General features: G+C 37.9%; 1 protein-coding gene across 7 annotated transcripts in view; it reads left to right on the forward strand.

Annotated features, from left to right (window-relative positions):
- tmcc1a (transmembrane and coiled-coil domain family 1a) overlaps positions 1 to 11610 on the forward strand; it is a 60908-nt gene extending 49298 nt beyond the window's left edge. For 6 of the 7 annotated variants that reach the window (XM_038271422.1, XM_038271418.1, XM_038271420.1 and 3 more), the window contains 4 exons: positions 3843 to 4100; positions 4277 to 4968; positions 6924 to 7059; positions 9456 to 11610. In XM_038271422.1, the coding sequence (XP_038127350.1) occupies positions 3843 to 4100; positions 4277 to 4968; positions 6924 to 7059; positions 9456 to 9770 (1401 nt within the window). In that variant the 3' untranslated portion in view covers positions 9771 to 11610. Of the gene's footprint in view, positions 1 to 2211; positions 2404 to 3842; positions 4101 to 4276; positions 4969 to 6923; positions 7060 to 9455 lie in introns of those variants that run through there. The other variant, XM_038271424.1, reaches the window with a different exon arrangement.
- Positions 11611 to 12416: the final 806 nt, after the last annotated feature.

Raw genomic sequence — 12416 nt, forward strand, 5'->3', positions numbered from 1 at the left:
GGCTCAGCTCTAAGAGATTATTATTTTCTCTGATGTCTAATGCCAGAAAAGGGTATGTATGTTTTGGAATATGGTTGTCATATATTGCTAAAAATCCAAACTGTGAGTGTGCATTGGCCAGTTATAAAGCATAGATCACCTTTTTATGGATCAGTAAAATTAGGACTCCGTCTTTGGAAAACACCTGACTGTCCGGCTGTCAGTGGTGTGTCCACGCCTGCTCACTGTGGATTTTTCTTTGATCGGTAAACGGGTGTGGCTTCAGTGTACATTGGTACAGGTCACTGGGCCTTCTTATCATAGTATCTGTAACCCCTATCTATGCTATATTACAATGTCCTTTGCCCTTTGTAATGCCTGTAAGATGGGATATATGATTTGATTAATCAGTTAAATGTCAACGGTGAGGAAGATAAGTTATCCATATTAAGATTTGCACCATGCAGAGCCCTATATGAATGAGATAGGCCCCTCATAAACTTAATCATGTTCTTTTTCACTAAACTAAACACAGGGCAGGGGCCATTTTGAAGAAATCAACTTTTGTTTTTGGGGTTTTTTTCTTGTCTGGCGAGTTATTCTTGTTCTGATTTATGGGTTGTCTCTAATGCCATTTAGCAGGCTTCATTAGAGATTAGTCTAACACTACATGTGTTGGGTAAATTTACTTAAGAATATGTCTTGGTACTATTTTTTTTATTCTTCTTTTAGTGTTGCCTTAAAGATTTCAAGCAAAAGGGAAAACCCCTTTACTTCAAAACAAAAAAACGTCAGAATGTTTTGTTCACTTGTTGACCTGTACGTAGAGGAATGAAGGTTTGTATGCGAAGGTTGTGTAATGGATGCCAAACTGGTTCTTCTTGCTTTTCAACAGTTCTATTGAAAGGCAGATACTTTTGTAATCCAGTTAGGAAGAATACTAGTTACTGGCTTTCCTTTCTTCCTTACCTGTTGCTTCAACTCTGCTAATGTTGTTACACCATCTTTACCAGGACTCGCAGGAGTAAGGAATACTTTAATGTCATTGGGATTTTCCATTTAAATAAAAGGAAATAAATTCCTTTTGCATTGTGTTTTGAATTGATGACAATAATTGTAGAAGTAGTAATGGTAATAATGGTGACAAGGATAGTTGGATCAGAAACAAGATCATGCTTTTGAATATATAAAATGGTAATTAACAAATTCTAAATGAACAAAAATAAGAATCAATCCTCCATAAATATTTCTACAAATAATACTTCCAATTTGTTTTCCTTGGGGATTCCCCCTCCAGGGAAAAAGTTACATTTGTTCCACCCAGATTTCCTATAGGTATGCTATGATAAAGTCGTGTGTTAGTGGACTTCATTAGCTATCACTTTTTGTGGCGTATGGGTTTTGTCAGTCACAGCATGCTGCACATCTATCAATACTATCAAATATGTATTTCTTTTGTTGGGGTTGATGTATGGAACAAATTAGACCAGGAGCTAAAAGATTGTACATTAACAAGGTTTAAAAACATATTTGATAATTATACAATAAAAAAAATTATGAAACACGTGAATGTAGTTAAGAGCTGTAAGCATTACCTTTTTTTCCCCCCTAAAATGTTATCATTGTAGAATAATAATAATAATAATCATACATTGATATGTATTATAAATGTTAGCCATCTTTTTATCTTTTTTTTCCTTCTGTTTTCTAGTCCAATGTAACTTGGCTTTGGAGGGTGGGCATTATAAGCTTCTTGCTTACACCCCTTTTCAGACTGTTTTAATTTATGATATATGGACATATACTGTCTTTAGGATATACTTGTATGTCTGAAATGAATAAATAAACAAAGAATTTCTATGTTAAAAATTCTATTTTTATTTGGTCCTTTGTAAAAGAAGTTTTTGATAATATTTTATTTATTAAGCATTGTCATGGTGCATTTATGATCCTCAATTTCATTGTGTTTGTAAGAGGGAACATTTTAAAAGTTATAGCATGCATGCTGGAGTTCCTTAAAAGTAACTTGGAACTGGATCATGTCTTCCTGTAATGACCGTCTCAGTTATCTTAAGGCTGTGGAGAAAAAAGAAATCTCTACCTGATCTATTTTTGCTCTCTTAAGATGACGCCTTCTGTGTTCCCTGCAGCTGACAGGGATGACGTTATGTCTTTGCTCCGATAGGGTAGGGAGAAAGTGGGCGGGGCTTCAGCGGTCTGAGCTTCAGGTGAGATTTAAAGTTTTCGCAACAAGCCGCGGGCGTAGACGTTACTGGAGCGCGTGAAACACAACAAGCCGACCTGTTGGATTCTAACTAACTGGAACATAAAATAAATAGTCTGGACAGATGAAAATACACAGCTCGATGTTTCTGGGAGGAAAAAATGTACTGGGAACAACTTCTCCGTTTAAAGATTGGAAAGGTGAGCGGTAGTTTTTCTTTTTTTAACGCTCGTTAGAGATAGTTGCTTCTGTTGTGAATATATTTCCAAACGTATATACACTCAACAAAAAGAATAAAGCGAGTGCACTTCATAGTTTTCCTCAATGCATGTTCAGCTGCGATCTCTGTTAGTCATCCAGCTGAGACAGTACTATGATGGTGTGTACTGTTACTTTGATCAGTCATAGCAGCTCTCTGTGTGATTCAGGAATCAGCTCCTCTGAAGGTGATGGACTCATTTTCTCTATTAGGTTTCATCCATTTACTGAAATGAATGAAGAAAAACTCCCTTTGGACATTTTTTTTTTTTTTTGCCAGTATCTTTAAGGTCACAGTCTGGAAGGAAGGACAACTGTCGTGATCTACAAAAACTGCTTCAAGCCAAGATTTAAAACCCTGTTGCACCTCATGCACAAATACAATGATTTACAGCACACAAAGGGTTAATAAGATTAGTTGTGGGAAATTATATTTCATGCCAGTGAAATAAAAGGTTTTCTGATTTAATTTGAATGTGTGCACAAAAGTAAATGGTTGGGAAGTATAACTTATTGGAAATTTGAGCGAAAAATATAATTTAAATTCTACAAGAATTTACATCATTTTGAGTAAGAGTGGTGATATTATTAGATATACACACCCACATATGGGTGCATTAAGAGAGGTTTGTGTTTAGAAAATAAATAAAAGAAATTAAATGTGTGTATATATATATATATATATATATTTATTTATTTATTAGGGCTGAAACAATAAATTGATTATTGGAATAATCAAGTAATTTAGTGATCGAATAATCGTTAACTTGAGTATAGACTCTAAATCATGCTTTTAGCTGACAGAGCAACCCACTACAGCAGTAATTATGCCAAAATTGTAAAAAATAAAATAAATATATTTTAACATTTTGTGTTTAAGATTAAAAAAAAAATAAAATAAGAAATTTATTCTGTCAATATGCTCTATCCAGAACTCAAGTGGAAAAGTTTTAGTTTCACTGGTTTAATTTAGTAAAAAATGTTCTTTACAGAACCTTTAGTTATCTGGTTATTAATTGATTAATCAAAAAAAATAATCGACAGATGAATCAATTTGCAAAAGAATCGTTAGTTGCAGCCTAGTAATAATGTTTTTCTTACAGTTTCTTTTCCACTGAACTGATAAATGAGAAGTTAATAGCGGGCATCTTTCTCTTCAGAGAAGCTGTGACCATAAGTTGCCTTTTCAGCTGTCTCACTTTTCCTCTTTTCAAGCAACAAGCCAAAAAAAAAGCAGAAACCTTTTTTTTTTTATCATGTCAGCAAATTTGGCAAGAGCTGACAAAATGCAACTCCAAACTTTTTCCTTCTTTATTTAAATGCCTTACCTCATCCCCGATGCCCTTTTACCCACTCTAAACTTCCTCTCTGTTTAATCAAGATTGACCGGCTGGAGGTGAGCGGGCTGGGCCAAACACCCCTCGCTGTTTCGTACGGGGCGGACAGCTCCTTCCCTTCCAGTGAGGATGGCACCCCTGACCCTCAGCGCACCAAGCAGGTAATCGCTCAGCTGCAGCAGAAGATCCTCAAGCTCACAGAGCAGATTAAGATTGAGCAGACAGCAAGGGACGACAACGTAGCAGAATACCTCAAGCTCGCCAACAATGCTGACAAACAGCAAAGCACACGTATCAAACAGGTACGGGACTGGATGATTGAATCTTTGAGTGTTTGGTTTAGCATTTTATCACAGTTTCTTGCACAATCGCTACATCACAATGAAAGTTTTTATATCAGTTGCTATCCAAAAAAAGTTGCTATCAAAAAAGTATTTAGTGTTATTCTTTGTGATTTTATACCTTATGTGGCTCGCAGGTGTTTGAGAAAAAGAACCAGAAGTCGGCGCAGACCATCCAGCAGCTGCAGAGGAAGCTGGAGCACTACCATCGGAAGCTGAGGGAAGTAGAGCACAACGGAATCCCACGCCAGCCCAAGGACGTTTTGCGGGACATGCAGCAGGGCCTGAAGGATGTCGGTGCCAAAGTGAGCGGCTTTAGCGAGGGTGTTGTGGACAGCGTGAAGGGGGGCCTATCCAGCTTCTCCCAGGCGACCCACTCCGCTGCAGGCGCGGTCGTCTCCAAGCCACGGGAGATCGCCTCGCTCATTCGCAACAAATTCGGCAGTGCAGACAACATCCCTAACCTCAAAGACTCGCTAGATGACCCCTCAGTGGAAGAGGGTGTGACAGGAGGAGGCGGACGATCCCTGACTAATGCTGGACATCAGTTCCAGTTGAGTCCCAAATACATTAGTGACGACGACTGCTCTAGTGCTACATCGGGTTCAGCCGGGGCTAACAGCACCACCGGGGCTCCTGGGGGCCCTCCAAGCTCCAAGGGCAACACACTGGAGAGAAGCCAGGGCTCCAGTTTAGACATGCTGCTACAGGAGATGCAGGACTTAAGGGAGGGTCAGACTAGGCTCGAGGAGAGCCTGGAAACTTTGAGGAGCAACTATCAGAGAGACTATACAGTCGTTATGGAGGCGCTGCAGGAGGAACGCTACAGGTAACAGAACGGCTTGTCCTATCTCGCATTCCTAGGAAGTTTTTATATGATCACAATCAATGGTTAGGAGGAAATTCCCGCACCTAACCGGAAACCCCTGCTAATTTTAGACACAAATCTATTATTCATCTAAGGTGACATCATCACCAGCAGTAATGATGTTTTTATTTAATATGTCCTACATAAAAAAAAAAAAAAAAAAAAAAAAAAAGCAGTAACAGGCAGTTAATCCATTATTAAAAAATACTATTTACAGCCAACATAAAAACAAGTCACCTTTAATATTTACTCCAAAAAAATAACACCTTTTGGGAAACACATTTAGCTAATTTTGCCCCACTTATTATTTTATAAAACATTATAGTTTTTCTAATTGTTAGACAGCAGCTTGTGTTTTATCTGAGATTCTTAAAATGTGCCAAACATCTTCCACGCCCACGGTTCTTCTCAGTAATCATTCCTCATTGTTATATCAGCAATTTTCTCAGGACTCCATTTAAACTCTGGCCTTGAAACACACATTCACATTGCTAAGGAATGCTTTGACATGAGGGCACTAACATTGAGCCCAGATGAAGAATTTTTGGACATTCTTCTTCCTAAAATGTCCCGGCCCAGAGCAGCATCTGTTTTTTTTTTTTTTTGTTTGTTTGGTTTTTTTTATTCTGTAAAGCTAAAATAATTTCCACTTTGCAGGACTGATAAGTCAGGTTTATTCCCGTCTGTTGCAACAAAATAAAACACCCATAAACAACCTGACCTACAATAACTCCTCAACATCTAAATCCAACGATTAAATCCCTACAACTGAAAATTACCGTTATTGGTGTTAGCTTCAGCTGTTAACGGAGAGCCAGGCATTTACCAAGATATTTATTTAACGCTAAATCTAAGCTATGAATGCCTTTCAAAATAAGAGACTTGGTAAATAGTAGGTTGAATTATAAAGGGATTAGGTTTTAGGCCAATGCTAGCCATCATATGATTACTTTAAACTTTCAAGACAAAGCTAACAGGTACTCCATGTGAATAATTATTGGAGTAGGTTTCAAATACCTTTTTGCATATGATAGTAATCACCATGGTTGCTAATTTAAATTTCAGTGAGTAATGTTAATGAAAAGTAATGTCTCTTTGAAATAATAACATTAATACAAAAAATATATATTGTAAATATTTTCTACACATTTCTGAATTCAAATAAGATATTACTGAAAAAAACTGAAAAAACTATAGTGTTTGGCTTTTAAGTTGAAGCCCACAGATGCTCATCAAAATAAAATATTTCGATAGGATTAATTATCCAGGTGATTATTCTCCAGATTCCAACTATTAAGGGACCTAAACTAGAAATTAAAAACTTTTCCTGTTGATTTCCTTTTTCTTTTCGTAATGAAGGAAAAAAAAAAAAAAAAACTAATGCAGAACTCTTTAATGGAAATTTATCTAATTCCATTGTTTACCCTAAAGGTTCTGTTTAATTGAATTCCTTGCTCTGTGCTCAGGCCACAATGTCCTGTATTTTAGGTTAGGATAGTTGCTAAAGATCAAATTTTATACTTTATTGCAAGTTATTCTAATACATAAGGGAGCTGAAGTTTTCCTGACGATAAATAAAGGTATGGACATGGAGTCTTTTGTTAATTTTGTCTTTCCAATTATCTGAGACCCAAACAAAGGGAGTACAGATCCCCCTCCTCTTAACGAGCATTCTCCATTGGCCAGTCTCACAACAGTAGCTCTCCCTGTGATTGGCCAGTTGGATGAGGAGATGAGTAAGCAGGTCCTAATCTTATCAGCACAGGTCATCAGGGCTGTTGGGTACCATGTTGTCAAATGCCCTCTGGCCTGTTTCTTCTAAAGTCTACATCTTTTTTTTTGTTTTCGCTCTATTTCGGGTGGGAGCTAATTATGGCTCGGGTGCTGACATCTGCTTTCTCCGTGTGCGTCTCTAGGTGTGAGCGTTTGGAGGAACAGTTGAATGACCTGACAGAGCTCCATCAGAATGAGATCCTCAACCTCAAACAGGAGCTGGTCAGCATGGAGGAGAAGATCGCTTACCAGTCCTATGAGAGAGCTCGAGACATCCAGGTGGGTTTCTGAGACCTCTGTCCATATGCATCTCATCCATGTTACAAATAATCATCTGCTTTGAGAGAAACCTGCCAGAATTCTACTAAAAAATACTCAGATTCAAATATTAAGTTGATGATTAATAAAGAAAGTTATTTCTCATTTCTGTAATGAGTTAAGGCAGCAATTACAATACTGCATTGTTAAAATAGAAATATAGCTTGTGCAGTTTTTAGGAAGCTTCTTTTTTTTTTAAAGTGTTTTAATTGATTTTGTGGTCACTAATTGCTCCTCTCTTATCGCACCCACAAAAGCTATTAAGTGTTTTCTAGTTACTGGGGAGATAAGGATGATAAATGACCATTCATGGTGTGCAGGCTTTTACTAATTGCTTGTTCCTTTTAATCTGCTTATTTACCTTTTAATTCGGGGCTATAGCATGGTCCTTGTTATGGCTCCTTTGCTATCACATGTGGTATGCCTGCATGGTTTCCTGTTTTTAAAGCAGTTGTGAGCTAATATGGGCTAGTCGGACGCGTGTTCAACTGAGGTGGTCACACACCCTGCAACAGTCAGTGGCATTATCTCACCATGCATATTGATAGTGTAAACAGGAAGTTCTGCCCAAGGAATTCAGTTTGTCCAGCAGGTTTTCTGTTTGTCCAAAACAAAAGCACTTCCTTGTAAGATTCTCTCATTACTCATCCTTGCCTGCTGTCTGTGAGGGCTTGAGTTTTAGTCTTTTTTTTTATTTTTATAAATGATCCTGCATAACTCACTTTTGTTAAAGTTGTTTCTTGCTCCATTTCCTTTCCTTGGCAACAGTAGCATGTAAAGATACACCTCTATTGACCAGCTAATACTATGGGTCCTTTAAAAATAAGTAAACAGTTGAAAATGATGCAGAGAGAGAAACCGATAAGGCTGCAGGTCTCATTTGCAGAAGCGATTAACTTTTGGGGTTATTCCCAATAAAACGATAAACAAGTTGAAATATCTCAATTCCAAAAATTAAAAAAAGCAGCAAATAATCTACTCTTAATTAATAAACACCTTACAACGAAAGAGAAATATCCAACCTGGTAAGAGTGGGAGGAAGAGGGTGGTCCAAAAAGATGTTTCTCTTCGTAAGAAAAGACATTCTGTAACAAGTCAGGATTTTATTAATCATGCTTTTGCTAACAGTCTGCGGGTTATTGATTATTTTTCTCTCTAGCAATACTTGGTTTTGTTTCTCATTAAAGTTGATTCTTGCTATTAAGCGTTGTCATTTCAGGAAGCAGAATGTGTACTGCAGCTTTTACAGCGAAAGTCTTTGAGCTTTTAGATTTGATACATATTCGTAAAGACTCAGGCATCATGGCTGGCTTTTCTGAACTGCTGGAGAAGCTAATCCCAGCTTTACTGAACTATGTTATCTGTCCAAATTAGGTTATCGCATCCTGTTTTACTGAATAACCTAAAACATTTAACACATTTTTAATAAAATCAAGTAAAAGTTAAACTCCTAGTAGTTTGATCAGTTTACAGAGGTGAGTTGTATACACTTGTTAACAAACGGTAAAAAGTAACACTGGAGGTTACTTGTGTTTTATGTTGGCTGTGCGATTTTATTTGAAAGTATCACTTTTCAAAAATAAAGTGAAACATGCAGAAACTCAGCTTTGTTGATTTAGAGTTTATGTAAAATATAACCATCCCAGAAATGCTGCTGTGGGGTTGTGTGTACAGTAGCAGCCTTTCATAATAGCCCTTCCTAGTCAAACGCCAGCCGAATGGCAGCCTACTCCCCTGCAACTCCATGAACCCAACATACTTTTTGATTTTACTTTTTTACTCTGACTCCACCCTGTCAATGAATTACAGCGTCTGACCAGGAGATGATGCTTCTCTTTAGATCTTAATGTCCACAAATCATGACAGACAGAACATTTTAGTACAAATATTGATGTTTTAAAAGGAATTTTAGGGGACCAGCCAAGGTCCCATCAAGGAAAGTGGGGAAATTTTGAATGGCTACTACTGTATGTGTGTGAAAGTGCAATATGGGTTATCGACCTTAAAAGCAATATTAATATCTGTTATGCATATCGGACCAAGGGTTTAAGACGTGTTTGCTGAAGATTTCCTGGCTTTTTTTATAATTTTATATTGGGAAGTAAAAAATGTTGGACCTCTGTCAGTACTCTCCTGTTTGGCAATGATGCTAAGGTATGTTTCATGTGACACACTGCTATATTTTTTATGAAGTTCTGTTTTAAACAGAACAGGCTGCAAATAAACAGCTGTTAACAACAGAGGGGAACTCTGTGGATCCATCCTGCTGCGTGTTTACTTTGAGTTGCTGCTTTTATTTATAAAAATGGTCACTTGGCTAACCTTTTTTTTTCCCTTTTTCCTGCCTATCTCCACAGGAGGCTCTGGAAGCGTGTCAGACCAGGATCTCCAAGATGGAGCTCCAGCAGCAGCATCAGCAGGTTGTCCAGTTGGAGGGGCTGGAAAATGCCACAGCCCGGACCCTCCTGGGAAAACTTATCAATGTCCTGCTGGCCCTTATGGCCGTCCTTCTGGTATTTGTCTCAACTGTGGCCAACTGCGTGGTCCCGCTGATGAGGACGCGCTCGCGCTCCATCTCCACCATCCTCGTCGTTCTCCTGCTGGCCTTCCTGTGGAGAAACTGGGACGCTCTGTCGGGCTACACGCACCGTGCTCTGAAGCCCCCGGGATGACTAGATGGGCAAATCGCTTTGGTCTCACCCGATGATATAACTGTCATTGCAGTCACGCAAGAGTTTCAGAGAATGTGATTACATTAGGATGGCTGTTTAGCCGTGTACTCTGAGCACATTTGGTGACAACCTGAAACTAAGATAAAGAGGAAGAGTCAGCGAGCAGCGGAAGACGCTCACTCTGAGGAAGGAAGAGACTGTTTACAGAAAATAAAACAGCATGGTGTTATCCATCACAGGAAGCAACATTGTACTGTTTTATCTATAGATTTTAACCAATTTTAATGTTATTTCTAATATTATTTTATTTCCACTGTTATTTTATTCAGTACCATGTAGCATTATGACCTTCTCTCTCCACATAAGAGGACAGTTTAGTTAGGAAACTGGGCTGACACCTCGCCCTTAAGGTCCAGTCTAATTTTATACGCATGAGGGAATGTGGTTGATTGCTTTTTAAGAGAAGAAGAGAACCCTTACCTTACTGTGATTGGTGGATTGGAACCATGATTATGAACTTAAATGGGAGATGGTCCAGTTTTGCTGTGATGAACTGGTTCAGAAGGACTGAATATGACTTGAGATGTGGTGTTTTCTTAGCATTTCTACTTGTTTGCACCACCTGCTTTAAATTATCTTCCTTTTTAGGTGATAAAGTTTGATTAATGATTGTTATGAATGACAGATGTAGACTTAAAACGACATGCTGCTCACCGTTTAAAAGAAAAAGGCACATCAGTAGAGAGCATCTGTCGATTCTCAAGCATCTGCCATATATAAGAAACATGGAAACAAAGCCTCTTGATGTCATTAAGAACATTACATGCAAACTAGTTTTGCTGTGAAAAGCAATGACAGAGTGATGTTGTCCATGTAAAATCAATTTGCAGGATAATTGCCTCCCACCTGCCAGATTTGATATGATCAGTGAAGGAAAGAGATCGCTGGTGCTCATCCAGCTCCATCCCAGTTGATTCGGGAGCGATGCTGCCTAAAATCGACACTATACGTCATCTCCACTGCCATGCAGATGAACACTGCCTGTATTTAACGCTGTATTTACACATCCTTCCAGCATATGAACTGTGTCTTTGTTTTGTTTTTTTACAAGCACTAATTCTGTATACGTTAACACCCAGTGCCAAAACCTGAGGTAAACCAGGGGGTGACTGAGCATACTGAACGGTGGCACAGTTAAGATGAAGCTCTGGATTTTTCACATTGGTCATGAATGTATGCTGCTGGGCTGTCAGGGATGCAGCTTGTTGGGGAAACCATTCCTTATCTGAACATAACCTTACTGCAGAGCTACAGCTGTGTGTTTCTGCACCTTTGTCTTGACGAGTTCAATTCATGAATCCATGAGCCTTTCTAGGTCTGTTTTGTTCTCATCATGTCAGAGGCACCCCAATATGTACTAGAAACCATCCTCCCTGATTTTCAGTGGCAGATTATTAGTTTGATCATCCGAACTGTACAGCTGCACTTTAGCACTGCGTGTGACGGCACATAGGTCCAGCTGAAGTTAAGCGATGCTTTGATAGAGACTTAAAGCTGACTCAGGTCAGGTTCGTGGTCACCTTTGTTAAAAATGACTTGTGTGTGACTGTGTCTAAATCAAAGTAAAACTTGACTCCCCTCAAGATAAACAGATTTAAAAATGATTATATTTTTTCATCTGTTTCTATTTTGCGATGAGAAGACCATTGGGTGAGCTGAACATTAACCTTGCATGACTTTCTCTGTAACACCTATTGTGTGGGGTTTTGTGCTAAACCACTTCAGTGCCTTCTGATGTCCTTTTCTAAGTGTGAAATAAATAAAGTGCATTCCCAACTAAGCTTTGTTTCAACTGTTCCTGTCATTTGTTTTGGGATGCATTAGAGTAGGTTAGAGTAGAGTATAAAGTAGGTTCATATACTGTTGGGAAGATGACTATTAAGCATGAATCAAGTTTTTTTTAACTAAATATGTTTTAGTAGGGCTATATGATTTAAAAATAAGATTGTATTTTTTCATAACAAATCTATTTTTTGTCTTCCCTATAAAAAAAGATGAAATTACTTTTAAAGACCAGCTTTTTAACCGTTTATTTCAGTCACTCATTGGGTGGAGTCCTGCTTCATGAAGATGTAACAAGGCATTTATTTATGGAAAAACTACACCTGCTACGGTAATTTCAAAACTCTTTAAAAGTTTTATTTTTAAGCCTAATTTTTTTTTTTACAAAGTTTAACAATACAGTAAAAATGTATGGAAAATTGAAACATGGTTCACTTCTTAACAGCAACGTATTTCTGACAGTATTTTTAAATATTACTAGATTTTTTAGGAAGGATAAATTATTCACATGCCTACAGTTATGCAACTACAGTAGAATATTTTTCTTAACTGCCAATTTTCAGCATTAACTTCCTCATTCAGTTACTTATAAATTGAGCCATAAGACAGAACAATGTGTGATGATCTGGTTCAGATATGTGATGGTCACTAATTTCTCCTAATTTTTACACAGTATGAAAATCAAGGGTTTAATCTGTAACTTGAGGAGAAAAAAATACCATAAAAAAGCTTAGCCTTTAGAAGAACTTTTAATGCTCATGCAGCAGAAGGAATGTAATGCTATCAACATGTTTCCAAGAGTCA

Source organism: Cyprinodon tularosa, unplaced genomic scaffold (genome assembly GCF_016077235.1).
Source record: "Cyprinodon tularosa strain WSP-4 unplaced genomic scaffold, ASM1607723v1 ctg8, whole genome shotgun sequence".
NCBI classification, from domain to species: Eukaryota; Metazoa; Chordata; class Actinopteri; order Cyprinodontiformes; family Cyprinodontidae; genus Cyprinodon; species Cyprinodon tularosa.